General features: G+C 50.9%; 2 protein-coding genes across 5 annotated transcripts in view; one reads left to right on the forward strand and one right to left on the reverse strand.

The window, feature by feature from the left end:
* Positions 1-818: 818 nt before the first annotated feature.
* On the reverse strand, positions 819-23,182 carry TTF1 (transcription termination factor 1). 4 transcript variants are annotated; one of them, XM_086684368.1, is made up of 11 exons: positions 23,095-23,182; positions 19,354-20,345; positions 18,922-19,148; positions 17,127-17,312; positions 15,880-15,958; positions 13,440-13,570; positions 11,304-11,538; positions 8,563-8,652; positions 8,036-8,101; positions 3,737-3,822; positions 819-2,835 (listed from the first exon to the last, which is right to left on the reverse strand). In XM_086684368.1, exons 2-11 carry the CDS (start codon positions 20,325-20,327, stop codon positions 2,654-2,656), a joined length of 2,256 nt encoding a protein of 751 aa, XP_086540494.1. In that variant the 5' UTR covers positions 20,328-20,345; positions 23,095-23,182; the 3' UTR covers positions 819-2,653. The 4 variants fall into 4 exon arrangements, 3 of the variants coding, with proteins under 3 accessions (XP_086540494.1, XP_025790898.1, XP_086540495.1); XM_025935113.2 differs by lacking the exon at positions 23,095-23,182 and adding an exon at positions 22,465-23,085; XM_086684369.1 differs by lacking the exon at positions 23,095-23,182 and having other exon boundaries at positions 19,354-20,915.
* Positions 23,183-25,660: 2,478 nt separating this feature from the next.
* The window catches only part of CFAP77 (cilia and flagella associated protein 77), a 133,551-nt gene continuing 133,029 nt past the window's right edge, over positions 25,661-26,182 (forward strand). The window contains exon 1 of the mRNA XM_086684370.1: positions 25,661-25,943. Coding sequence (XP_086540496.1) covers positions 25,752-25,943 — 192 coding nt within the window. The 5' untranslated portion in view covers positions 25,661-25,751. The remainder of the gene's footprint in view (positions 25,944-26,182) is intronic.

Here is a 26,182-nt window from a genome sequence, read left to right on the forward strand (position 1 = left end):
GCCCTCCTCCTCCTCCCGTATCCCTCCTGGACTCGCGTGCGTAAAAGCCGTGTTTGGCAAAGGCTGACGTTTGTATGGTGCCTACTTTTTTTTGAAGGGAGAGGCACGGAGGTTATCGGTGAGAAAAAGTTGTAAAAATAGAACCTCCACAAAAAGTACCCAGGTCTATTGTGAAATTCATAGCACAGGCAATTAGTCACTGTCAACACCCGTTTGTGGGTTGCTTCCTCAGAGTCCACTTACCTCTTCTGCTAACGGGACCCTGATTTTTCCCACTGGGGTATTTCCGCTCTCAGCTGCTAGAGGCATCCTGAGCTACATCCCAGCTCCAGGGGTGGGGTGGGTGTTCACGTTGGCTGAAGACCGTCCTATCTCCTCGACTCCAGGGACACTTCAGCGTTGGGCACAAACTTTCACTTGGGCACTAGGAACAAAGCCTAGGACTTAAAAGCAAGGGGAAGAGGCTGTTTTCCTTCCTCTGGACAGGGAGCAGGTCTGCTGACACAGGTGGGAGGTGGAGGGGCTGCTGTGTGTGGACTGAAGAGAAGTGGGCGATGGTGGGGGGAGAGCAGGGAATCCGCAAGAAACCCCACCTCTGGTGACTCCGAGTAGCTGGACCAGTCCTTACTTAAGACGAGTGCTTCCTCTGGCCTTTCGGTCTTGAGAGCTCCCGGATTCCTTACATCTATCTGGGTCCAGCTCCCGGCACTTGCAAATCGAGAGTTTCAGCCTGTAAATTCACCATCCCACCGCCCCGAGAGAACCTCTCCCAAAATTTGGGGCTTAACTTCTCCCATACGTTTTAATGCATCTACATATACACAATCCACCCCCCCCACCTTTTTTTTTTTTTTTTTTTACTTTTACAAAATTGAAAATATTTACTCTTCTGAAATACTTTGGTTCATTTTGTTTACCTCTTTTTATGTTAATCCACTCTATCGTGTTCGTTTTTAATTATCGGATACTATCCCATTCTAGGAATATACAGTAACAAATTCCCATTAAGGAACATTTACATGTTTTTCCATTTCAAATCATAAAGGTGCCCTTCTTATGCACCAGTCCTTTTCATTCTAGAAGTGAATTGCCGGATCTTAGTTTGTGTACATTCTTAAGGCTCTGATGTCTTTTACCCGACCGTCCTCTGAAAGGAACTTGTGTTCCCGTCAGCATGGAGACGGTGTGCCTGCCAGGTAGGACGGGAGTAAAGGTAAAACGCTTGCCCAAAGGAAACAGTCATTTGTTTGCTGAGCATTTACGGAGTGTTCCTTACTTGCACCATAGTGGGACAGGTGCTGGGGATACAGTGGTGACCAGACTCCCAGACTTGTGTCTGTATTCTTCCTTCTCCAGGTAGGGTAGCTTTGGGCAAACATCTGGCTTCACGGATGAATTAACCAACAGCACACGTCGTGACGCGAGAGTCATGACATTGGAGAGAATGCTCAGGAGACAGTGCAGTTCTGTCTTGGCGTAGATGGCGACGTCGCTGCATGGGACGCTGTTCCCCCTCATCTTATGTCCTCCCCAGTACGGGTGCGGCTAGAAGCCTGGAACCCCACTCCCCGGGCCAGCAGGGTTCTGCCGAGGGGCTGGAGGAGAGGGAGACGATGGAAGGCAGGAGCGAGGCAGCAGCTGCTCTGTTCTGAGGAGACACAGGGTCCCGCCAGGGCAGCAGCAGGAGACAACCCAGGCAGCACGGGGACAGGGCACGTTAGCAGGGCCACAACCGCCTCCCCTCAGTCACTCGTTGCTCGGGAATCCAGCCTTCCTGTTCGCGTCTTCGATCCTGTTTAACAACGTTGTAACCTAAATCCCTAGGTTGAATCCTCTCTTCCAACTCTCTGTAATGGTTTTGCTTTCCTGGCGGACAGAATGGCCCAACACTCAAAACTATCCTTGAAACCCTGCAGGGTGTGAGCTGTGCCTCAGACCCACACAGCAGCCCTCCAAAAATCTCAGAGAACCGGATTTTCCGGAAGCAGTGGAAGAGTCTGCTGGGTTTGGGGTTTTGGTTTCTTTCCAGTTGGACACCAGGTGAATTCAGTGGCTTTGAGAACGCAGCTTGTATGCAGAATACATACCCTTGAGCACTTGACTCACTCAGGAAGAGGCCCGCCCATGAAGGCGGGGACGTGCGAAGTGAAGCCAGTCTGGGAGCCCAGCGGGTCCACAAGTCCCTGTTAACACACACCTGATACTCACGCACACTGAGCACACAGAGTAACAACTGGGAAGACAGAAGGCAAGCCGGCAGGCACGTTGACGAAAACGCTCCCCTTTAGGCCGAGCGTGTACGTTGAAATCCTTACCACGAACAGTTCACGGGCCGTGACTCCACACCCTCTGCCGCGAGAGGGACCGGGGATACTGTGGTTTTATGAGAACCGTTCGTTGTGATTATGTCCAACGGCACGGAAGCATTAAGTCGACTCTTACGCGCCTCTTTCCCTGCACGCTCAAATGCACTAGAGCGTGAGTGTGCGAATCACCATGGAATGCTCCGCCACGCAAGGTATCGTCATCCCCTTCCTGTGGCCATGGCTCCTTCTCTCTCTCCTAAACATCAGTCCTGGAAACAGGTTCTCTGCCCCATTGCAAAGAAATCCAACGACACCTGGAGGGGTGCCCAAGGCACAGGGTCCTCCCCTTAATTCTTCTCCTCCCCGTCTTCTCCCTCACTGGTGTCGTCACAATAAAAGATGTCTCGGAGTAGGAACACCTGCCTGGGCGCCGCGGGAGTCTGGATTTCAGCACCTTTTTTCTCCATCATCTTCTCTAACTTTTCCTTAAGCAGAGGCAGACTGGTTTCGTAAAGGTAGTCTATGATCTCTAAAGGAAAGAAATGTAATTTTGAAATTACGCGTACAAAGCCTCCTTCCCAAGGTCAAAGGGCAGAGGGCACGGACGCGGGTAGCGGGCTGCTGCTGTTACTATGGCGAGCGTGGTCTTGTTCTAACTGGCTTACTAAGGTTCCCCCAGCCAGGTTCACCCTCAAAATCCTACGAGGTGACCCGTTCCTCAAAGGAGGACACCAAGGCACGAAGACATTACGAATCTTGGCCAAAGTCGCGGAGCTGCCAGGGGCCAACGAAGCCAGGACTCAAACCCGGGCTGCGATGTCTGCTGAATGCAGCAAGTAGCTCATCGTATGCCCCGTGGCACAGCGTCACCCCAACCAGTGGCTCCCGAACGCGGGTGCCGGGCAGACCACTGGAGGCTCTCCTGCGTGCTTGTTCGGGAAAACCCTAGCCTCCAGACCCAGCCCCGAGGTTAGGATTCGGTGTGTATGGGATGAGGCCCCGGTATGTACATTTTCCACCAGTTCCCCACAGGACTCTGACCACCTGAGTTTGGGAATACCTAAACCGCCCACGAATGGCTGCAAAGAGGGAACCGGGCATCGTACGCTTTTTCTGGAACTGTGTGCGAGCGTGGCACGCAAGCATGCGTCACGTGTGCGTGTGAGCACATGACGGTGACCCAGAAGCACTCACGGTTCCCGAGTGCTCACTAAGCACCAAGCACCCTGGTGACCACAATTCATCTATTATCTCATCTGGTACTTTTGAAGGTGCTGTCAGGTGGGGGTTAGGATTTGACAATCTTTATACCATTTTACAGCCGAAGAAGCCGAGGTTCCCAGAAGTCACGTGCCCGGGGTCACATTATCAGCACGTGCCATCACTTGCTGGCTTCTTAACAATTCGAATACAGTACTGGAAATACTGACCTGGAAAAGTCTTCTTCTGCCAAAAGGGAACACAGGTAGCTTTCAGCTTATAAAACTTAGTTTGAACGTAGGATGGCGGGACATCGCTTTAGAAAGGCAAAGACAAAAAAAAGATAGCATCAGTTTAAAAACCGGTCACTTCACTACTGCGTACGAAGCACACTGAGTCGGGAGAATCTGCAGGCGTTAAGTAACTTTCTTAGTCCTGAACGCAAAACGATCGTGCCCATAAATGTGCGATAAAAACACGACACACGTGAGGTAGCTGTTGTTCACGTGGTTAAAAAGAACACACACAAAAGGAAGAAAGTCAACAGCACGAGATGGATCCTGTTTAACTTACGAGAATTTAAATCACTGGTCAGGAACCAAGCGTAACACCAGCTAACGTAAGCGGATGCTGACCTTGTACTTGGCCCTGACCTAAGATCTTCCCATCTAAGGACAAACCACCGGCACGACCACTCTGTGAGCGTCTTGTGCCTCATTCTGGAGGTGGGGAAACTGAGGCACAGGGAAGCTGCCCAAGATCTTACAGCTAATAAGGGGGTAGAGCTGGGACTTCAACTGGGTGGTCTGACTCCAAACCCCACTCTCTTAACCACTACACCTAGGATAAATACATATCTGTCACAATCCAAAAGTAGATGTCCCCTGCTTTTTATTTTGCAGAACTTAAAAACAAAAAAAAAAGCAGATGCTTATGACGTTTTGGTGAGTCAAATGTATTTCAATTTACAATAAATCGGACAAAACCTTAATCGTTCTTTATTTCCTTACTTATTCTTTAGAGTGTGCATGCACACACGAGCAGGGGAGAGAGAATCTTTTTTATTTAAAACAACTTTTGGGGCGCCTGGGTGGCGCAGTCGGTTAAGCGTCCGACTTCAGCCAGGTCACGATCTCGCGGTCCGTGAGTTCCAGCCCCGCATCGGGCTCTGGGCTGATGGCTCAGAGCCTGGAGCCTGTTTCCGATTCTGTGTCTCCCTCTCTCTCTGCCCCTCCCCCGTTCATGCTCTGTCTCTCTCTGTCCCAAAAATAAATAAACGTTGAAAAAAAAAAATGTAAAACAACTTTTAATGTTTATTCATTTCAGAGAGAGAGAGAGAGAGAGAGAGAGAGAGAGAGAGAGAGACAGAGCACGAGCGGGGAAGGGGCAGAGAGACGGAGACAGAATCTGAAGCAGAATCTGAAGAAGAGCTCTCAGCACAGAGCCTGATATGGGGCTCGAACTCACGAACCATGAGATCATGACCTGAGTCAAAGTCTGACACTTAACCGACTGAGCCACTCAGGTGCCCCAAGAGAATCTTGGGCAGGTTCCACGTCCAGTGCCTGCACACTCTCTTTCTCTCTCTCAAAATAAATTAAAACAATAAATAAAGTGGAAATCACTAACTTTACTTTCCTGGACTTTTTCTTAGACAACAAAAGCACGACCTACTTGTTTCAGCCGGAAGCTAATCTAGTAGCTGAAATGGTCGGTGTCGACAGGCACCGGGCTACACACGTCCACCATGCACGACCTCCTTGGTCCTCCCTAGGGTCCTATCAAACCATTTTGTGGATGAGGAAACCGAGGCTCAGAACAAGTTAGGGAACGACATGTCCAAAGACGGCTAAAAACTGAGTACCAGGACTCAACGCCAGGTCAGCCTGACCGCGAAGTCCAAGTTCTAAGGCCCCCACGCCCGCCCTCCTCCTGCAGTGCCGGGCGCCCAGCAGGATGTTCCGCATGCCCAACCCCAGGCTTAGGAGTCACGATAAAGGATCTGGATGCTTTCAAACGAAGTAGGCAGTACCTCTCACTAGGCGGATACGCTTTCTTTACGTCCTGCCTCAATAATTCACGAGGAGGCTTTAAGACTCTGGAGAGACCGAACGTTTAGACTTCTTTTTCACTGTTTTAATTAAAACTTAAAGAGGGGCGCCTGGGTGGCGCAGTCGGTTAAGCGTCCGACTTCAGCCAGGTCACGATCTCGCGGTCCGGGAGTTCGAGCCCCGCGTCAGGCTCTGGGCTCATGATGGCTCAGAGCCTGGAGCCTGTTTCCGATTCTGTGTCTCCCTCTCTCTCTGCCCCTCCCCCGTTCATGCTCTGTCTCTCTCTGTCCCAAAAATAAACGTTGAAAAAAAAAATTAAAAAAAAAAAAACAAAAAAAAAAACCCAAAAACTTAAAGAATGTACTATTTCAAACAGCTCTGGCTAGATGCCACAGTCTCTACTTTATGGCTTTGAGATGTATCAATCTTAAGCGGGACAGTCCATTATTCAAATATGTAATTTCACTTAAAACCACTAAATGTCCATTTTAATCTAAGGAAATCGTGATGTGAGGGGACAGTGACATCACACGATACGCAAAAATTTATTGGCGAAGTCAAATTTTTCAAAAACCCGTCTGCCACTACAAAGAGAGGGCTTTGCGGTCATGAGCGCTTCTCAAGATGGTAGCTGGTGGGTGCCGGGCCGGGTCCCCTCTGGGAGACCCGACACCCTCACCTCTCAGGGACCCGTCACGTGCAGCAGTGAGTGGCCCACCCCGAGGGTGCGCTGGGAGGGAAGGGTTTGGAACCATGAGCGTGTCTGTGACTCCTAACAGGGTCTGTCAGGACAAACTTGCAATTCTCCAGCTTAAAAAAACCAAACTGATTGTTCGTTGTCTATAATCCCAAGGTGCAAATAACCACCAGAACCAGTTTCAACCCTTCCTCGTGGATCAAGGACAGCGTCACCCTTTCGACAGCCAGCCAAGTGGCAGCCCCGCCTCACCGTCCACCCTTCTAAAACTAAAGGCCACCCAACCCCTAACACCCCCACTTCTGAGAGACCGATTCCCAGACCCCCAGCTCTCAATGACCTGCTCTCGTACAGGGACTGTGCTTTGCAGGCTGGCTCCCTTGCTCAGCAAGCAATAAATTCAGGTATCGGGAGTGGTGGCCTCTGTGTTCAGTAGAAGGGATTCACGATGTCTGGGTGATAGGTAACAAAAGCTCACAGCAGAGGCAGATGGAGGCAGCTTATGAACACAGGGAAGTCTGGGGGCGCCCGGGTGGCTCAGTCGGTTCAGCGTCCGACCTCGGCTCGGGTCACGATCTCACGGTTCGTGGGTTCGAGCCCCGCGTCGGGCTCTGTGCTGACGGCTCGGAGCCTGGAGCCTGCTTTGGATTCTGGGTCTCTCTCTCTCTCTCTCTGCCCCTCCCTGCCTCGTGTGCACTCTCTCTCTAAAATGAACACGAATATTAAAAAAAAACAAAAATAAACATAGGAAAGTTCACCCTCACCCCACAGGTGAAAGATGCAAATGAACACCCCACCGAAACTACTTAGGGAAGCTTAAAGAGGAACAGGACCTTTACATGGTCTCAAAATACCTCCCACGGCCCCTTTTTATCCCCAAGAGTAAAACAGGTACTTTTATACGGGGAGGGGGAAACCTGGCAAATGCCCCCAGAGCCAAAGCGTCAAGATGATGTGATGATAAAGACGCAGGGTCACCTACGGCACGCTCCTGCCCCCAACACCAAGCCTCATCCCAAGGAGGCAGCAGAGAACCTCCCACTGTGAGGCATTCTACAAACAACCAGCCCGTCCTCGCCCCCATTTTTAATGCCCTCAAAGCCAAAGGCAGAAGAGCTTTACTGATGGAAAGACACTGAGGAGACGCATGGTTAAATGCACCGTGTAAATCTGAACTGGATCCTAAATCGGGGGGAAATGCTATAAAGGACGTTACCGGCACATTATTAGTGGGGGGAAACTGAATGTGAACTGTGCTTTGGAGCACAGCACCGTATCGGCGTCGAATTTCCTGGGCGTGGTAAGTGCGCCGTGATCACGTAATAATGTTCTCGTTTAGGGGACGGTGCCCACCACTAATCCTCAAGCGCTTAACGAAACTACTTTATTCCCTTGGAAGAGGGAGTGGGAACGGGAAAGGGAGGGCGGACGACAGAGCAAACGGAAAAACTGTTAAGAATCTATGATTTGGGGCAAAGGGTTTGTGGGATCTCTGCTCTAATCGTTTAACATGTTAGCTCCGTGAGGCTCTTAAGAGACTCCGCACACATTTCGTTCGCCCTTCCCCGGGGTCTTCGGCGAGGGGTGGCAGGGAGGGAGGGCGCAGCTGGCCCACGGCACCCAGAGCTGAGGTTCCCAGTCCCCATGTGCACAGTACCACCTACACACGAATCCCGCCTGCAGCGTGGATTTCAGCCCGGTGCTTCCAAACCTCGTAGACGGTCACTAACTAGGTCATCTCTTATCTTTTAATTAGCTTAACGTTAACTGAACGGTCTTACCCTATGGTACTAGCAAGATCTTCCCAGTCTATTTCATTAGCATCTTCCACGTTTATTTCATACAACCTGGGAGAAAGAATAAACATTAAGTTTTCAAGCGCAAGTCAGCACAATGGGCATGTTCACGGACTCCCAAACGTGGCAAGCTCGGGGCACCTGGGTGGCTCGGTCGGTTGAGCGTCCGACCTCGGCTCAGGTCATGATCTCACGGTTCACTGAGTTTGAGCCCCGCGTCGGTCTCTGTGCCGACACCTCAGAACCTGGAGCCTGCTTCGGATTCTGTGTCTCCCTCTCTCTCTGCCCCTCCCCTGCTCAGGCTCTGTCTCTCGCAGTCTCTCATAAATAAATAAACATTAAAAAAAATTTGAACACACACACACAAAAGTTCCTCAGGTCATACACGCAGGCAGTGCAGGAAGACGGGTTTGAACCTAACCTTAGCCATCTCACTGCAGATTTCTGCTGCTGGACACCTACTCTCGGGTCAGAGAGAAAGAGTTACCCAGCATCACCTCCTCTGGCTGTACCTTTCGATCAGGTTGATTTTGGCCCGCAGGGCATTCACTCCGCGGTACACATCCCGACCATTCGTCATCCTCTTGGTTAGAATTTCCGTCCTGCATGCAAAGAAGAAAAAAATATAGTGCACCTCCCGGGCTAAAGTTTCCACCGCAATTTCCCGCACTTTCCTCCACGATGTCGCCCTTACGGAGAACCACGCTGTGAGTTGTGTAGCTCATCGCTAACGTTGGCCACCTTCGCGAATATGCTTATTATTCTTCTTTTCAACTGGGAAATGATAAAGAGAGTGGCAGAAAGTTGGTGGTCAGTGAAGCTGGATGAGGGATACGGGAGTTCTGAATTTCTGTGTGCTCTGAAACTTCCATAAAATGAAGTTACAAACGGGAGGAGCACAGAGCATCGGCCCATCAGCAGGTGCTAAAGGAAACTGCAAACTCAAGATTGCTTACAAAACGGAGCGACGTAAGAAAGATTCAGTAAAGTCATAAATGATGTGGTGGCTCCCCTAAGTCCCAAAGCTAATGGCTGAAGGGAAGGGTGACCGGAGCTCCTAAAGAGAGGGACAACCCGGGGCATCTGATTCTTAATTCTGGCTCAGGTCCTGATCTCATGGTTCGAGCCCTACGCTGCCGATTCGGAGCCTGCCTGGGATTCTCTCTCTCTCTCTCTCTCTCTCAAAAATAAACATTTAAAAAAAAACCAAAGAGAGCAGCAACCCAGCTAAAAATTATTTTTTAAGTACTCATCTCAAATAGTAAAATGTGTCACAATCTGACAGATCGCTAGCTGTTCCGTTCTGGATAAGGGGGATATGCAATCCACAGATGAGTGACGCTGTCGTTCTCATTGGCCAGCCGTGTTCCTTTGAAATGCAGCATCTTGGGGCGCCTGGGTGGCGCAGTCGGTTAAGCGTCCGACTTCAGCCAGGTCACGATCTCGCGGTCCGGGAGTTCGAGCCCCGCGTCAGGCTCTGGGCTGATGGCTCAGGGCCTGGAGCCTGTTTCCGATTCTGTGTCTCCCTCTCTCTCTGCCCCTCCCCCGTTCATGCTCTGTCTCTCTCTGTCCCCAAAATAAATAAACGTTGAAAAAAAAAATTAAAAAAAAAAAAAAAAAAAGAAATGCAGCATCTGAGGTCCTGTCAACGCTACATGAAGGAAATCTACGTTCTAGTTTCAAGTTTCCTGCTTTACTTTTTTTTTTTTTTAGTTTTTTTTTTGTTTTTTCAACGTTTATTTATTTTTGGGACAGAGAGAGACAGAGCATGAACGGGGGAGGGGCAGAGAGAGAGGGAGACACAGAATCGGAAACAGGCTCCAGGCTCCGAGCCATCAGCCCAGAGCCCGACGCGGGGCTCGAACTCCCGGACCGTGAGATCGTGACCTGGCTGAAGTCGGACGCTCAACCGACGGCGCCACCCAGGCGCCCCTTCTGCTTTACTCTTAAACAAGCAAGCCTACATGTTATCCTAATTCTTCTGATCCTGAAGCATGGCTGCTCTGTGGTATTTCCCTTTCTAAACACTGATCTATCGTCCTCCAACGGAGGCTTACGAAACACTCCTTTTTTTAGTCTAAAATACACGGGCAGTAAGGGCTCTGGTTCCTCCATATCAAACGTTTTGTCCCCCAATCATTATCTGTTCTTTGGAGTTTATGCCCCTGAGTGTAGTCTTCTACGAAAATAAACAGAGAACTCTAGGACAGAATTCTGAAGGACGGAACAACAAATGGCATAATCTAGGAATCTGCTCTTAGTAGAAAACATGCCTACTCCGAACTCTTTTTTTTTAATTCTTTTTCGTGGTAATTTCCAAAATTTTTTTTAATGTTTTATTTATTTTTGAGACAGAGAGAGATAGAGCGTGAGCAGCGGAGGGACAGAGAGAGAGACACACAGAATCAGAAGTAGGCTCCAGGCTCTGAGCCGTCAGCACAGGGCCCGAGGCGGGGATCGAACTCAGGAACTGCAAGATCATGACCTGAGCCGAAGTCGGACACTCAACTGACCGAACCACCCAGGCGCCCCAGTCTGAACTCACTCTTACTTGACCTGATGATGACCGCACTCCCTTTGCGCGTGAGGTGTGTGGGCCGTGAGTTGCAGGCCCACCGCTCCAAGGAGTCCCGGAGCAGCTGACCACCCAGCTCAGGGTCTCTCCAGGGCCCGGAAAAGCCACATCAGGCAAAGAAGGTGCAGCGAGGTCAGGACTGAAAATGCTATGTGATGAGCGTGTCTAAAGTGGCACGATGAACCCGGCTGCCTCGCTCTGGTGAGGAGAGGAGCCGCTGAACTTGACAGGTTTGTGAAAAGGGCTAACTCCTGCTCATCACCGTGCTTGTGATTTCCCTCCCAAAGGGGAGATTCATATTTTTTTCCCCTCATGCTGCAAAGAGAGAACTATTTGGTTTTCCTAAAGACTCAGCAGGAGCAGAGTGAAGGAACTGCAAGTCAATATTCAGTATTAAAAAGGCTCACGTTCCTTTACGAGGAAGTCACGCAAGGAATCGAGGTTAGTTAAGCGCCACCTCAGATCAGATACGGATACTGAAGTGGCCGGGACGGATGACTGGTGACGATTGTTCTTGACACGTCAGGCTTTCCGCACAGCGGTTACGTGGACCTTCTTCGTGACTTCACCCATCTACCCACTTTTGCTGACGTGTGTGGTGTCTGTGAGAAAGCGGGACGGAGGGAGGGAGGGAGGGGGTATCTTGTTGAAATTCACTTAAGAAGCCTTAAAACTTACCACTTACTTTTACACTGCATCCAATTTCTGGTTTCTACTTTGGCTTCTACTTCTACCCAAGAAATGCCCTTGTAGAGACTTTCCCTGACAATAGACAGGCGGCCGTCGGGGTTCTCTTGGAGCTTAGAATCCATCTCCTGTAACTCGTGGGGAGACATTTTCTTTAGAATCACTTCTTCCACAGCCTTGATTAGCTTCTGGGTTTCCGTCTTACTCCAAGCACCGTGGTTTCTCGCTACAAACACAAAAGGACGACCTTACAGTTTCTCGTCTGTCTTCACACACAACGTCAAAAACAAACCGATGACGACAGATACGTGTCATTACACATCTGTCCACACCCACAGCACGTACGCCACCAAGGGTATGCCCTAATATCAACTACGGACCCTGGGGGATTATGATGTGTCGGTGAGGGTCCACGGGCTGTAACAATGGCACTGCTCGGGTGGGGGATGCGGATGACGGGCGAGGCCGTGCGTGTGTGGGGGCAGGGGACAGATGGGATGTCTGTGTACCTTCTGATTTTACTGTGAACCCAAAGCCACTCTAAAGCCTTAAAAAAAAAAAAAAAGAAGATAAATCAGGACTTTTCAGAAGAGAGTGGGCAACATCTCAATTACACAAACATAACACCATAAGCACAGCTACGTGCAAATTACAGTGGAACCACTACAGTGGCCAAAGATTCTTTATTGTTATCTTTTACTTTAGAGAAAGAGAGCTCACAAGCAGGGGAGAGAAGGAGGAGGAGGAGGAGGAGGAGGGAGAGGGAGAGGGAGAGGGAGAGGGAGAGGGAGAGGGAGAGGGAGAGGGAGAATGAGAATCCCAAGCGGGGTTCGATCCCGCAACCTTGGGATCATGACCTGATCCGGTATCAGGTTGATGCTCAGTTGACTGAGCCACCCCAGCGCCTCCCAACGATTCTGTTTAAGAACCAATATCAGAACAGAACTGTCTTTTCTTAAAGCAATGTGTGTTTTTTAACTTCAAAAAAGTTGTTTTTCTTGTTTCTGAGTAACCTCTCCCGTGTGACTCTGTGAGGTTCTCAAACATTTAATGGGAACCAAGTAAGTGAATGCGTGAAACTGAGCTCCAGTGATCACAATGATAAAGGCGTCTGAACCTGAAGCCTTCATCTGCGGAAGGCATCGAACCATCCGTGGTCCATCTTCCTGGTCTAGATGGTCACAGTCAGGCTAAGGAAGAGGCCTCAAACTACCAGCCTACAAATATCTTTGGTTTGGCCCACAGAGTGACGTTACTTTTTCTCAACAATTTGGATATTTAAAAATCAAAACAGTTCAGGGGGAAAAAAAGGTATCTAGATTTCACACACTCGCACCAAATCCAGAAGAACTGGCCACACTGAGTCTCTGCATGGCGCCACGGCTGGATGCGTTGGCACGAAAGACATGGCTCCCAGTCACCCCGGGGCCACAGATGCCAGCCCCCGTGCTCACCGTAACGGCATCCGAGGGCTGTCTCCTTAAAGCAACTGGGGATTTTGTAATGTAAAGACTATAACCAACGAAGTTTTTCTGATAGAGGAGAAAAAGAGACAGGAGGTTTGGGAAAAGTCCCTAACAGGCCGACTGAATCGCATCACTGCCCTCCCAGCACTCTCCCCTGTCCTCTGCAGGAGGGGACCTCCTCCGCCCTGGCTCTCCTACCCGCCAGCCTCCCAGGGTTTCAGTCAGGCCGGCGGGTAGAGCTGAAAGCTACTGAACCCAGGCGTGGCAGAAATTGGTCACGTGAGGGGCGCCTGGGCGGCTCAGTCGGTTGAGCGTCCGACTTCGGCTCAGGTCGTGATCTCGTGGCTCGTGGGTTCGAGCCCCGCGTCGGGCTCTGTGCTGACAGCTCAGAGCCTGGAGCCTGCTTTGGATTCTGTGTCTCGCTCTTTCTCTCTCAAGAATAAATAAAAAACATTTGAAAAATTATAAGAAATCGGTCGTGTGAATAAAGGCTGCATGGTTTCACAATCGCGGGTGAGAAATGAAATGAGACAGCTGGGAGAACGGCTTCAGCAGTCAACTGTCACGGCCCCCCCACAAGACAGGCCTGCCAGGATGCCCGTGCTGGGGCCGCGGGGGCTCATCTGCTCGCGGGGTGGGGCAGCACGGACGGTTCACTTACGGCTGCTGATCTGGGAGAACTTCAGGGCAACAGAGAGGCTACTTCGAGCCACCATCTCGCCAATCTTCTTCCAGTCGTTTCCATGCAGGGAGTGGTAGATCTTTAACTTCTCCATGTCTCCTTTGCTGTACCTGGGAGGAAGGGAAAACGTGCTACAGCTCTGATCAAGTGTGAGATTAAGAACTGTGTTGTTTTTAATTTTTAATATTTATTTGAGAGAGAGACAGAGAGAGAGAGAGGGGGAAAGACGGAGCGAGTGTCAGCGGGGCAAGGGCAGAGAGGAAGACATAGAATCCAAAGCAGGTTCCAGGCTCGAGCTGTTAGCACAGAGCCTGATGCGGAGCTTGAACCCACGAACCGCGAGATCATGACCTGAGCCAAAGTCCAACCCTTAACTGACTGAGCAACTCAGGTGCCCCTTTCTTTTTTTAATATTTATTTTTGAGAGACAGAGAGAGAGAGAGAGAGAGAGAGAGAGAGAGAGAGAGAGAGAGATATGGAGGGAGGGAGAGAGAAATTGAGGGAGAGAGAGAGGGAGAGAGGGCGGGAGGGAATGCTTAAGTATGCCTGGGAACGGGGGAGGGGGAAGAAAGGGAGACCGAAGATTCGAAGCAGGCTCTGTGCTGAAAGCAAAGAGTCCAACGCGGGGCTCGGACTCACTAACCTTGAGATCATGAACTGAGCTGAAGTCCAACGCTTAGCAGACTGAGCCACCCAGGCGCCCCCCAAACTGTATTTTTGGGATTCTCTCTCTGCCTCTCCCCCATTCACGTGCACACGCGCGCCCTCTCTTTCTCAAAATAAATAAATAAACTTTAAGAAAAAAAAACCAACATTCTAAGGGCAAATTGTTACCACACACAAACCAGGTGGTGCAAACGAATGAATGAACTTTCTTATTAGAATTACAGACTTTGTATTCTGCTAAAACTTTCATTCCCACGCTTATGTCACAGATAGAAAACTGTCACCTCAGCTGCCACCGTTCATTTACCCAAAGCTTTCTTTCACGTCCCGCTGAAAATGTCATCTTTAGTGAATTTCCTTCAAGTTCTGTCCACAGGCGTCCAGCCCCGGGGCTTGGGGAAGAGGGGAGCGTGGGCTTTAGTCTGTGAGCAACCTTTTCCTCTGCTTCCGGTTTACTTCTTTTGGTCAGAATTTTAAAAAAAGAAACCAAGGGCGTATCGGTGTTTGGGGGTCGCATAGTATGTAGGTCCTGCTTTCAAATCGTGCAGCTACCTGGAACCCAAATGACCCTGCCACATTTACTAAACGTGCCTCCCAGAGTGAGGTCAAGTCCACGAGGTTGTTGTCTGGGCCCTCAGAGCGAGGGGCCCGACGCTTTCCTGCCTCTCCCTCCGTCCTGGAGCAGAGCGCTTACCCACAGCCGACACCCGATCCACGTTGGTTTTATCTGGAACGTTGGGAACAAAACGTAGTTGGGTGTTTTACTTGGGGAGGGAGGGAGGAGGCAGTGACCACCAAGCAGTGTCGCTGCCGAACCGCTCGCACGGGACCTCTGGCTGGCGTTTACCCTGCCTTCACACGCTCACTGGAAACCCCCAAAAGCGGGCTGAGCGCTGGAGGGAACGTCGCATTGAGAAGGAACGTTTGGGTACACAGGGAGCTTGCACATCAGCAGAGAGCAAAGAAAACCTCGTGAGTAACATTAAGGGGGGCGCGGCACGCTGAGTGCTAGAGGAAGTACGAAGGAAAAGCCAGGGATTTATTTTTTTTTTTTTAAACTTTTTTTTTTCAATGTTTTTTATTTATTTTTGGGACAGAGAGAGACAGAGCATGAACGGGGGAGGGGCAGAGAGAGAGGGAGACACAGAATCGGAAACAGGCTCCAGGCTCCGAGCCATCAGCCCAGAGCCCGACGTGGGGCTCGAACTCCCGGACCGCGAGATCGTGACCTGGCTGAAGTCGGACGCTTAACCGACTGCGCCACCCAGGCGCCCCAAAAAGCCAGGGATTTAGAAAGGGGAAGACTGGCGCGCCTGGGTGGCTCAGTCAGTTAAGCGTCGGACTTCGGCTCAGGTCGTGATCTCGCGGTTCGTGGGTTCGAGCCCCGCGTCGGGCTCTGCGCTGACGGCTCAGAGCCTGGAGCCTGCTTCGGATTCTGTGTCTCCCTCTCTCTCTCTGCACCTCCACCGCTCATGCTCTGTCTGTCTCTCTCTCTCTCAAAAAATACATAAAAAATAAATAGAAAGGGGAAGATCACAAACTTTGACTAAAGAGGTAGAAACTGAAATGGGCTTTGAAGACATTCACCTGACTGAGATATGCAGGCCCGTTTCACACACAAAGGTCCTCACAATTTCGGTTTTTGTTTTTTTGGTTTTTTTTTTACCACCTCTAATCTGTTGTGGACGTTCTGATTTATACGATCAGCAAGCACCAGAGAAATGCTGTGTCTCAAGCTGCTAAGGCTTCTTACCTGCCCTTGTAATTGTTGACATCAAACATCTTCTTTGCTCGATAGTAAACGAGTTTCCAGGGCCGGGCAATGCCCTTCCCTAAAGTCGGAAGAAAGGCAAGCGGTCAGTGTGGCACACAGGGCCTGGCCTGAAATGGAGTCACAGTTGTAAGAGGAACCCGGCACAGGCCCCTCTCCACCCCACGACCCCGGACCCCACGTCGAGGCCGGGATTTCACACATCCTGCAGAGAGCTGGCTCGAGGAGCAGACACCCACGATCACCAGTTTCCTTGCAGAGCTCTGCAAACGACGGGCTTAGGATGTCGAGGCTCCAGCGTCCAGTCTACCTACCACGTTCGAGGGAAAAGTTCTTTATAAACCAAAGTAATGTTAACAAAATTTGAGTGAAGGGGAAAGAATGCTAACGTGGAGGACGTGTGCCAACAGTTGATGAACAAGAGGGCTTCTTGAACGAGCAGGCTTTACTCATTTCCTCACTCTAAGCACCAAACAGCCCCCCGACAGGGGCTCACTACTCTGGTTGCCCCTGCACACTCCGGAGAACACCTAAGAAATCATCCTCTTTCAATTCATGGATTTTGCGCGGGAGGGGGAGCGCCTGAGTGGCTCGGTCGGTTGAGCACCCGACCTTGGCTCAGGTCACGATCTCACGGTCCGTGAGTTTGAGCCCCAGGTCGGGCTCCATGCTGACAGGTCGGAGCCTGGAGCCTGCTTCGGGTTCTGTGCCTCCCTCTCTCTCTGCCCCTCCCCGGCTCATGCTCTGTCTCTCTCAAAAATAAATAGGCATTAATAATAAGAAATAAATTTATTAATGAATTCATAGATTTCCCTTCTGTCCAATCCCATGCTGCTTCATGGCTTTGTCTCAGTTTCCAAGTACACCCGCTGGAAGAGGGTTCCAGCGACAAAGCACACGTAAGGCTGTACTCGGGGAAACTCAGGAGATCCGGGTGTGCTGTGTGCAGCATACGAAAGACAGCATGTATTAGAGCAGGGGAGCAGAAACCAGAACCACACTTCTTGCCCAGCAGGAAAGCTACAAGTTGATTGTGTTACTTTCTACAAGATCCGGAAAAGCACTACGCTTGGGAGACATGAACGCATTCCAAACCCCCAAGAGTACGGGCTGGCGATGCGAATACGGAAATACCGATCGGCCGGGCGCTGTGCGAACACCTACCGTGCCTCACCCGGCTAAGGCTGGAAGGCTGGCGACGGTCAAAAAGAAAACGGCTGTACGCTTACCGATGCACAGTCTAAAGGAGTACTTTCTTTTCAAGTCGGTGATCACAGATTTCTCCTCTGGGTATCTGTCTGTATACAGCAGCTTGTCCGCATTGTCAATTCCGGTCAGGGACAGAAATTCTTGCACGTTTTTCTCTAACTGCTTATTTTCCTTTACAGAAAACTTGCCAAATCTAATAGCGACACCTAGGATTGGGGTGGGGAGAAAAAGTAGGCATTGTCAGTAACAAAGGAAAAAGCAAACCCACCACTCAGTCTTCAGCAGTTACAACAGCGCCCAGTCAGCTACCCCCTGCTGAGAAGCAGCCCTAGGCGTGCACTTGACATTAGCTCCCCTCTTCCCCACTGTGACCCTCAGCTTCCCTTCCATTTTAGTCATTCTTCTCTCAAAGTCTGCCCCGTCATCCCCTTCCAGAGTGACCTTCCCCAATTCATCATCAATCTCTTTGGAAAACAGTCATTTTTTTATTAAGAAGGAATATATTTTCATTAAAAGTTCAAGCAGTATGGAAATAAACATTTCAAAGAAGTTCCCCCTCGGGGCGCCTGGGAGGCTCAGTCATTAAGCGTCAGACTTCGGCTCAGGTCATGGCTCAAGTCATGATCTCGTAATTGGTGGGTTTAAGCCCAACATCAGGCTCGCCGGCGTCAGCCTGTCAGGACAGAGCCTGGAGCCTGCTTCAGATTCTGTGTCTCGCTCTCTCTCTCTCCCTGCCCCTCCCTTACTCGCGCTTTGTCTCTACCTCTCAAAAATGAATAAAAGTTAAAAACAATTTTTTTAAGGGAAGCCTGGGTGGCTCAGTTGGTGAAGCATGCAACTTCGGCTCAGGCCATGATCTCACGGTTCGTGGGTTTGAGTCCCGCATCGGGCTCTGTGCTGATGGCTCAGAGCCTGGAGCCTGCTTCCGATTCTGTGTCTCCCTCCCCTCTGCCCCTTCCCCACTCACACTCTCTCTCTGCCTCTCAAAAATGAATAAATGTTAAAAAAAAAATTGACATTTAAAAAAAAACCACAAAAATGTTTAAGAAGTCCCCTCTTAATCTCTTCTGCCACACACACACCCCGGCCAAAGGCAAGTACAGTGAAATTGGCCGATACAAATATTCACATTTATTCTCTAGGCAAATATATGGGGGATGGGGGGAGTAATAAGGTCATTTAACTGCACTTTCTATTCTTCTTTGTAACTCAAAGCAACCAAGTTTCATTATGTACTGATGGTCTTATGTATGGCATGGTTTTTCCCTTCTTAGGCTTATTTCAAGAATATCTTTTAAAAAATAACATACGCCTAAAAATTTTGACGTAAAACATACAAAAAGAATGGGAGCATTCCACAGATGCTGCTCTAAACACATTTTCCTTCCTTGGTCTGTTTTTTTAAAACAAACCTCTTCAACGTGATTAACGGGGCTAAGGCTCTGCTTTCACTCTTCCCAGGGACCAGTGTACTGGGTCCCTCACAGCCCAGTGAATACCGCTCATTCGGAGCACACAGCCTCAGCTTTGCGGTTTGCTCCTCAAGTCCGTAACTTTTCTGGGAGGTTCTTGCAACACAGCGAGTGAGATCAGGATGGGGACGGGTCTCCCCTACCAGAAGTTGGGCGGAGGAGACCCAGACCCCTTCGTTTGGCTGATCTCGTGGCTCGGACAATTCTGGCAGGAGGTGAGGCAGGAAGCGGCCAGAAGGTGCTCCCGGTGAATCTAGACAACTTGCATTGTTCACCAAACGGCGTCAGGGGCTCCTCACGCAGACAGGAGAGCCCAGCAGCTATTCAAGTCCCACCAGCTCACCCTGTGCCTTGAATTCCTTAAACCGCCCTAAGTCATCCCGGTACATCCTCTTGATGGTGGTGGCGGCCCTTTCCTTGATGTCGGGGATGAACTCCTGGAGCTGCTTCACGGCCGAGTCCAAATCCACATCCGAGTCGCCCAAATCTCTCGACTCTTCGGATAAGTACCTCGTTTCGGAACCTGTGGCCACTTCCAGACGGCCTTCTTCTTCGTTTGTAGGTTCCAACCTACGGACAAGATCGGACGGACTCACGTGAACACGTCGCTTGCCCCGGTGGCTTTCAAGTGCTGAAAGTGACCCTCACTTCAGACCAGGACAGTGTGAAAGCAAGGAGGGATGTCGGAGCTTGCCACGAACATGCTAGATAAAGAGGTCACAGGCAGAACTCACACAGAAGACACACATCGAAAGACACAACATTCCCCCGTTACCTCTGCACCTCTTCCATACAGGCCTGGGTTTTCTCCTCTCGTGGCCTGGGCTCCTCCCTTTCTTCAGTCAAGGTGCCATTTCCCTGCGGTGAATCAAAGTGCGCGTCCTCCAAGCTGGCAGCGAGCGCTGAAAACTCCCCACCAGGCGCTACGGGGCTTTCAGCAGAGCTTCGCTTCCGTTTCTTAGACTTTTTCTTTACACCACTGACCCCTCGACATCCTTCGGAGTGCACGTTCTCCAGACCCTCAGGCCCGGGCACTGCCTCAAATTCCTGGTTGTGTGAAATTTTTCTCTTTTTTTTCTTAGACTTTTTTTTACCTGTGGGTATTGGCAGCTGGGCAGTTTCGCCCTCTGGGCCCACGGGAAAGGGGGCTTCTGGCTGGGGTGGTTCCACCTCGGGCAGGGGCAGGCTCGCACGCGGGCTTTCCTGCACAGCATCGCCCGATGCCGCTTTCTTCCGATGTTTTTTACTCTTTTTCTCCCTGACTTTATGATGCGGTTCTTCGGACTCATTTTCATGTGACTTGGGAACGGACTGTGGTTCGTCTGCATCAGGCTCTTGTGTTGGCTCTTGTTCCTTGCTCGTGTCCACGTACACGACATCGACGTCGCTCCTAAAATTCTTCGGCGTGTCCTTGATATTTTCTTTATCCACCAGGACGTACACCACGCCTGTTTCCTCATCTACCCCCAAAGCCTTCTGTCTTCTCTTTTTATTCTTTTTGGGTATAGAAGTGGTCTTTTCAGTCTCCTCGCAAATTTCTGATTTTTGCAAAGGGGAAGAATGAAAATGCTGGAAATCCTTTCTCTTTTTTTTACTCTTGGTTATATGACGCTGTTCGCTTGTCAGAGGAGTGTCTCTGAAACTTTCATGGGAACTCCTTAGGTGTCCTTCCTTATATACAGAGTATTTTTTCTTTTTCTTGTCAAATACTGGGGTGTGAATTTCCAATCTGCTCGGTCCTCCTTCCATTCTGTTCCTGTAGGGAAACTTGACAACAATGGTTTATTTTTGCAAAGCATCTTAAACATTGGCCTCAGGAGAAAAAAAATCACAGGAAAATGAAATTATACGACAAATGACAAGACTGGAATCATGGATGTCAATTTTAAATTATTCTAAATGCACAGGGGGCTCACTGTAATTTACGGTCTCGTCCCACTGCCCTTAGGATACGGTAAAGAACAGTTAACAGAGAACAAAGTGCCCAGCATGATCAGGCCCTTGCCCCCCCACACCCCGTCCCATCTTTTACCTCTCTCTTCTAACTCCCTGCTCCAGCCACACATGTCTTTTTTGGGTTCTCCGAACATGCCATAATCCTTTCCTTAGCTCATGGTTTTATAACATACCATACCCTCTTTCTGGAATGCCCTCTGCTGCCTTCCTACCCTCCCTGCCTCCTTTCATCCTTCAGAGCTTGGTTTGAATATCACTTCTTCAAAAAAGCTTTCCCTGGTTAAGAAGAGATATACATGATGATACTTTGCCTCTTAAGTTTAAAACCCACAAATCAATTGTATGTGTCTTTTGTGCATGGATACGGAGTAGTAACTGGCAAATTCTTTTTTTTTTTTTTTTAATTTTTTTTTTCAACGTTTATTTATTTTTGGGACAGAGAGAGACAGAGCATGAACGGGGGAGGGGCAGAGAGAGAGGGAGACACAGAATCGGAAACAGGCTCCAGGCTCTGAGCCGTCAGCCCAGAGCCCGACACGGGGCTCGAACTCACGGACCGCGAGATCGTGACCTGGCTGAAGTCGGACGCTCAACCGACTGCGCCACCCAGGCGCCCCATTAACTGGCAAATTCTAATTGGCAAATTCAGAGATCAGGGACAAGAACGGAGCCAGTTTCTCTCGTACCTGTCATCTTTTATTTCTTAACGGGGGTAACAACGACGGGGCTGTTTGTTGTATTTTTATTTACTTATTTGAATGCTGCTTGCTTTTTCACTTAAAAAGCAAGAAGGAGAACAAAGGTACAGATTGCTTTCATTTGTGTTCAAAAACAAGCAACTGAAGGATGTACATGTGTAAGGACTTACAAAGGAGGAGGAAGAGGAGAAAAAGACAGCGCTCCCTGACCCCCGTGGGCTTGGTCCATTCCAAATATACTTTCATAGCAAACCATACGTCTCCTCGGTAGCATTTAGCCCAAATGTAGTTTAAAGACTAAACAATTATTTCACTAATCATTTAATGTTAGTCTCCTCTGCTAAAAACGTAAAAAAAAAAAAGTTTCCACGCATCTTTGGGTGACATCAGGGAGAAAGGTCTTAATGAAAGCTCTTAAGTGTCTCTGTTGAAGGGGAGATCCTGGGGCTGGGGAATCTGGCTTATGGGTATAAACCGATGTGTTCTTTCATACTCTTCTTCCGGCCACACAATTCTCAAAGTGTCCTCACCACCCATGAGAAGTTAGGGACCCTACCCCTCTCCTGTATCTTCAGCCTCTCCCTCTGAAGTGGGTCCCTTCTGGCAACCCTCCAACAATCTTTAGCCTCTCCTAACTTACAACAAAACAAAACAAACCCACGAAAACCAACCATCTTCTGACCCTGAAGCCCCACCCAGCTGTTCTCCTTTCTCTTCACAGCACAACTTCAGACAGAAAATGCTCTCTCCATTTCCTCACCTTGTATCCACTTCCAAAACCACTCCTTCGTAGCTGCCCCCCACCCCCCCCCCCCAACTCCTGCCCTGAGACTGCTCCAGGAAGGGCGCCTAGGATCTCCAAGCCACTACATTCAATACACGCTTTCCTGGCCCATCTTTCAGGACTTCGCGAGAACGGTGAACAGGTGAGCAGATAATTCCTTTAAATATTCTTTTTCCTTCCTCTCTCCCAACCTCCTTTACTTTCTTTCTTTGAAACACCTCCTAAGCTTCTCCCTCTGGTCTCTGGAACTCAGCACAACATACTAACTGCATACTTACTCCCCCACCAAGACTTTTTTGGTTGCCCTGTTATTCTTAAGACCAAGTCCCAAATCCTTACACACCTACCAGGCCCTTCATGATCTAGCCCGGTCCATGTCCACCTCTCCACCTATCATTTCTCCCTGGGTTTCAGACACCCTGCTCCTTTCGGTTCCCGGAATACACACGTTCTTTTTCATTCTCCAGGACTTTCCAAAAGCAACTTCTGCCGGTGATGCTCCTTCTTCCGAGGGACCTTTCTCCGCGTTAACTGGGCCACGTCCGAAAGTCACCTCCTCAAGAAGGCCTCTCTAACAGCTAGACTGGGTCCCGTCTCCCGCTTTGCAGTTGCCCTCCTGTACTTCGCGCCGCGGCGACACGCTCGGCCTCCCGAGGGCTGGGGTCTCGTCCGTCCGGCTCCCAAAGGTTCCACCGTGCCCGACAAGCAACCGGGCAAGCAACTACGCCCACCGATTCGGAACACACCGCTTCCCGCCCCGCCGGGACGTGCCCAAGCCTGGTCTCGGGCTCTCTCGTTCTTGCGGGGTGCGACAGACCCCCTGCTCTCCCTGCTCTGCGGCGGGCTCTCCGGGGCTGAGGAGGGAGGCCCCGGCCCCGTGTCCGACTCCCGATCCTCTCCCGCCCGGGACCCGGGCCTCCGCTCCCGGGGGCCGGCCTGGGGCGGCCGCGGCGCAAACCGCCCCCGGAGACCTCAGCCAAAAGCGGCTTCAGCGAGGCGAAGGCACCACCACCCGCCGCTCGACCTCGACAGGCTCATCGAAAGAACCCGGAACGACCAAGAAGCGCCCTCAACCTACCTCCCACGGCGCCGCCACCTTTCTCCCGATCCGGAAGCGCCGTTCTTGCGGAAGCGGAAGTGGTCGTGCGTCGCTTCCGGCCCCGCCTCGGCGTCACGCTGCCGTGGCAACACGCCCGCCGCAGGGACTTGACGCAGGCGTAGTTGTGCGCGGGTTTCGTTCCTCGGGTCGGAGGGGGTGGAGTGGGGGTGGGGTAAAGCGCGACCTGAAACCCCAGGTTGGGGACAGAAGGCCGGAACTGGCTTCCCAGCTCGCGCGTGCGTTCCACTTAGTCAAGTTTGCGCCGAGCTCGGTTCTAGTCCCGGAGTGGACAAGGTGGTGAGACCCCAAGTCTGGGGGAGACATGAGAAACAGATCAGCCAAGATAGTTTCAGATTATTCTGCAGGAGAGAAAACAGGGTACTGTGCTGGAGAGTGACGGGGTGGGGGAGGGCAGTGAGTGCTACTTTAGAGGGAAGGGAAGGAAAGCTCTTTGCGGAGTAACATTTGAGTTGAGCTGTAGACTAAAAAGCCGAGCACAACTCTAGATGGAAGATGGTCCCAGGCTGGAAGCAAGGACAAAGGCCCTGCACCTGATCGCTGGAGGAACTGGAAGACGGCCAGGGCGGCTGGAGCGGAGTGAATACAGGGGAGAGTGGTGGAAGTCCAGGTCAGAGGTGGGCAGAGGCTGCTGGGTTAAGTTCAGATGAAGCTAGAAGCAGCCTTGCAGATGTAGTCCAATCCTCCCGTTTCAACTGCGTCCTGAAGAAACTTGGCCTATGATTCAAAGTAAAGCTTTTGAGTCCAGGCCAGTATATATAGCACTCAAACTTTTATAGACTTATTGAACAGTAAACATAACCATATTGGCAACTAGTTTTTCACTGAATCCGATAACAACACTGTGTGGGGATTGTAGGATTATCTTTATTGGGTGTTATCAGCCTCCCCCTCTGGGTGAGAAAATTAGGGCTTAGTGTAACTTGTCCAAAGGGACTTATGTGGCCCAAGCAGGATTCAAACCTGTGTTCTCTCCACTATTCCGCTATCCTGCCCCTCCCTGCACCTACCACGTGACTTCCTGGGTCTTGAGCTGCCCAGCAGTTTTGATTAAAAGCGCACAACCTGTATTTCCGTGAAAGTCTGGAAGCGAAGCAGGCTGGAGAAATCATGAGTACACATCACATCACACACCACACACACACTGCCACCACCCACTGGCTGCCCCAGGCCTTGGGTGAGCAGCTGGAAATCTGCCTGGTCTGCTCTGGAAATACAGTGTTGGTATTACCCACTGTTGGTGTGTAAGGCCTTGAAGAGCAAGTCTGCTGTTGGTGCATATTGCTCCTGGTGAACATTCTTACCCAGAGTCTTGTTGGTATTTGCAACATTCAATGAAGATGATGGGGGTGAATGAACCCATAAAAAGCTGGAACTAGAAGGCAGACTAGAGATCATCCGGGCCAGTGGTTCCAAAAGCACTGTGCCAGTCTCCTGGGAGGCTTTTAAAAAGTGCAGTTTCTCAACTTGGCATACAGACCTCAAGGGCTTCAGGTGCCACTGTTGTATCATATTAAGATCCATGGACGTGATAATGACATTGTAGTAATGTATGAGAATTTTTCGGCAGCAGATACATGTTGAAGTATTTAGGGTCACATAGGATACTGACAACGGATATTTTCAAAATGATTCAGCAATGTGTGTCTGTGGATGGTGAACCTAGGTGAAATCTATATGGGTTTTCACTGTACTCTCTCTTCAACTTTTCAGTTGAAACTGAGAAACTTTTTTCAAAATTTAAAAACAGTCCATTCCCAGATCCCATTTCCAGGTACTCTGTTTCAGTGAATCTGAATTTCTCAGCCTCCCTCCATTCTGTTGCACAAGGTTGGATACCACTGAGCTCATTCAACACTCGACTTTCCTCTCCCACCCATTTCACAGGGGAAAAAGCCGAGGACCCAAGAGGGTGACTAATTCGATATCACCCAATTGGATTAACAGTAACATCAAGCCTGGAATGCAGATCTCTGTTTCATCATGAAAAATTTAGCGCTCTATGCCTGTGTGTGTGTGTGTGTGTGTGTGTGTGTGTGTGTGTGCGCGCGCGCGCGTGGAAAGGGGAGGAGAATGGGACCAGATATGAATGGAGTGGGGAGGGTGGAGGCAGGTATCTTCGTTTTGGAAGTCAAGTATAAATGGACTTCTAGAGCCCCGTCGCTTTGAACACAGCCTAGTGGCGATTCTTGGGGTTTTCTCCTATCTAAGAAAACTCGAAGCAGGTGCACTTTGGTGGCCACCAATAGTTTCCTGAAAGAAAACCAAGCCAGGCAGCTCCGCGGCCGTTGGCGTCCCGTCGCCATGGAGACAGACCGTCCCATTCTTCCTCAAGGGGTGGTCTTAATCTTCTCTCCTTTCCCAATCCGCAGCGCGGTGCCCGGAAGTCGCTCTGAGGACCCAGAGGGGCTTATGGAGGGCTTTAGGGCTCCCTGCGAGAGTGGGTCGGCGCGAGGTGGGCGCGCCCCCCTCCGGAGAGGGCCGGGCGTCCGGGAACCACCCCGGGGCCGGATGGTGCGGTCTGGGACCGGCGTCTGGCGCGTCGGACCTCCGCGCCCGCCAGCCCACAGGGCAGCGCGCCGGACCCAGTCAGCGGGTCGGCACCCCGCGACCTCAGGATGCCAGAGGCCCAGAGCTCCCGCCAGGACCCCAGGCGACGGAAGAAGAAGCAGCCGGTGCGCCGCACGGTCAGCCAGATCTGCCCGCCCCCGCGGCGGCCCCTGACCGTGGCCGACATCCGGCCGGGCATGGAGAACGAGAGGCTGGGGGTCGTGCGGGATTCCATGTTTCAGAACCCGCTCATCGTCAAGGTGAGCCGCCCCCCACCCCCGCCGCCACCCCTCCGCGCTCGCCCCCTCGCTGGGCACCCACGCTGCCGGGATTTCCACCGCCGAGCCCTGGCCCCCCACGGCCGGGGTCCGAGCGCCGGGTGGGAAGCTCCCGCTCTGGTCCAGACACACCTGGACCCCTGTGCGGTCCCGGGCAGGTCGCGTCGCCTCTCTGCGCCTCAGTTTCCTCATCCTCGAAGTGGGATGATAATGGCGCTCAT

Source organism: Puma concolor, chromosome D4 (assembly GCF_028749965.1).
Source record: "Puma concolor isolate L17-30 chromosome D4, mPumCon1.1.hap2, whole genome shotgun sequence".
Classification (NCBI taxonomy): domain Eukaryota; kingdom Metazoa; phylum Chordata; class Mammalia; order Carnivora; family Felidae; genus Puma; species Puma concolor.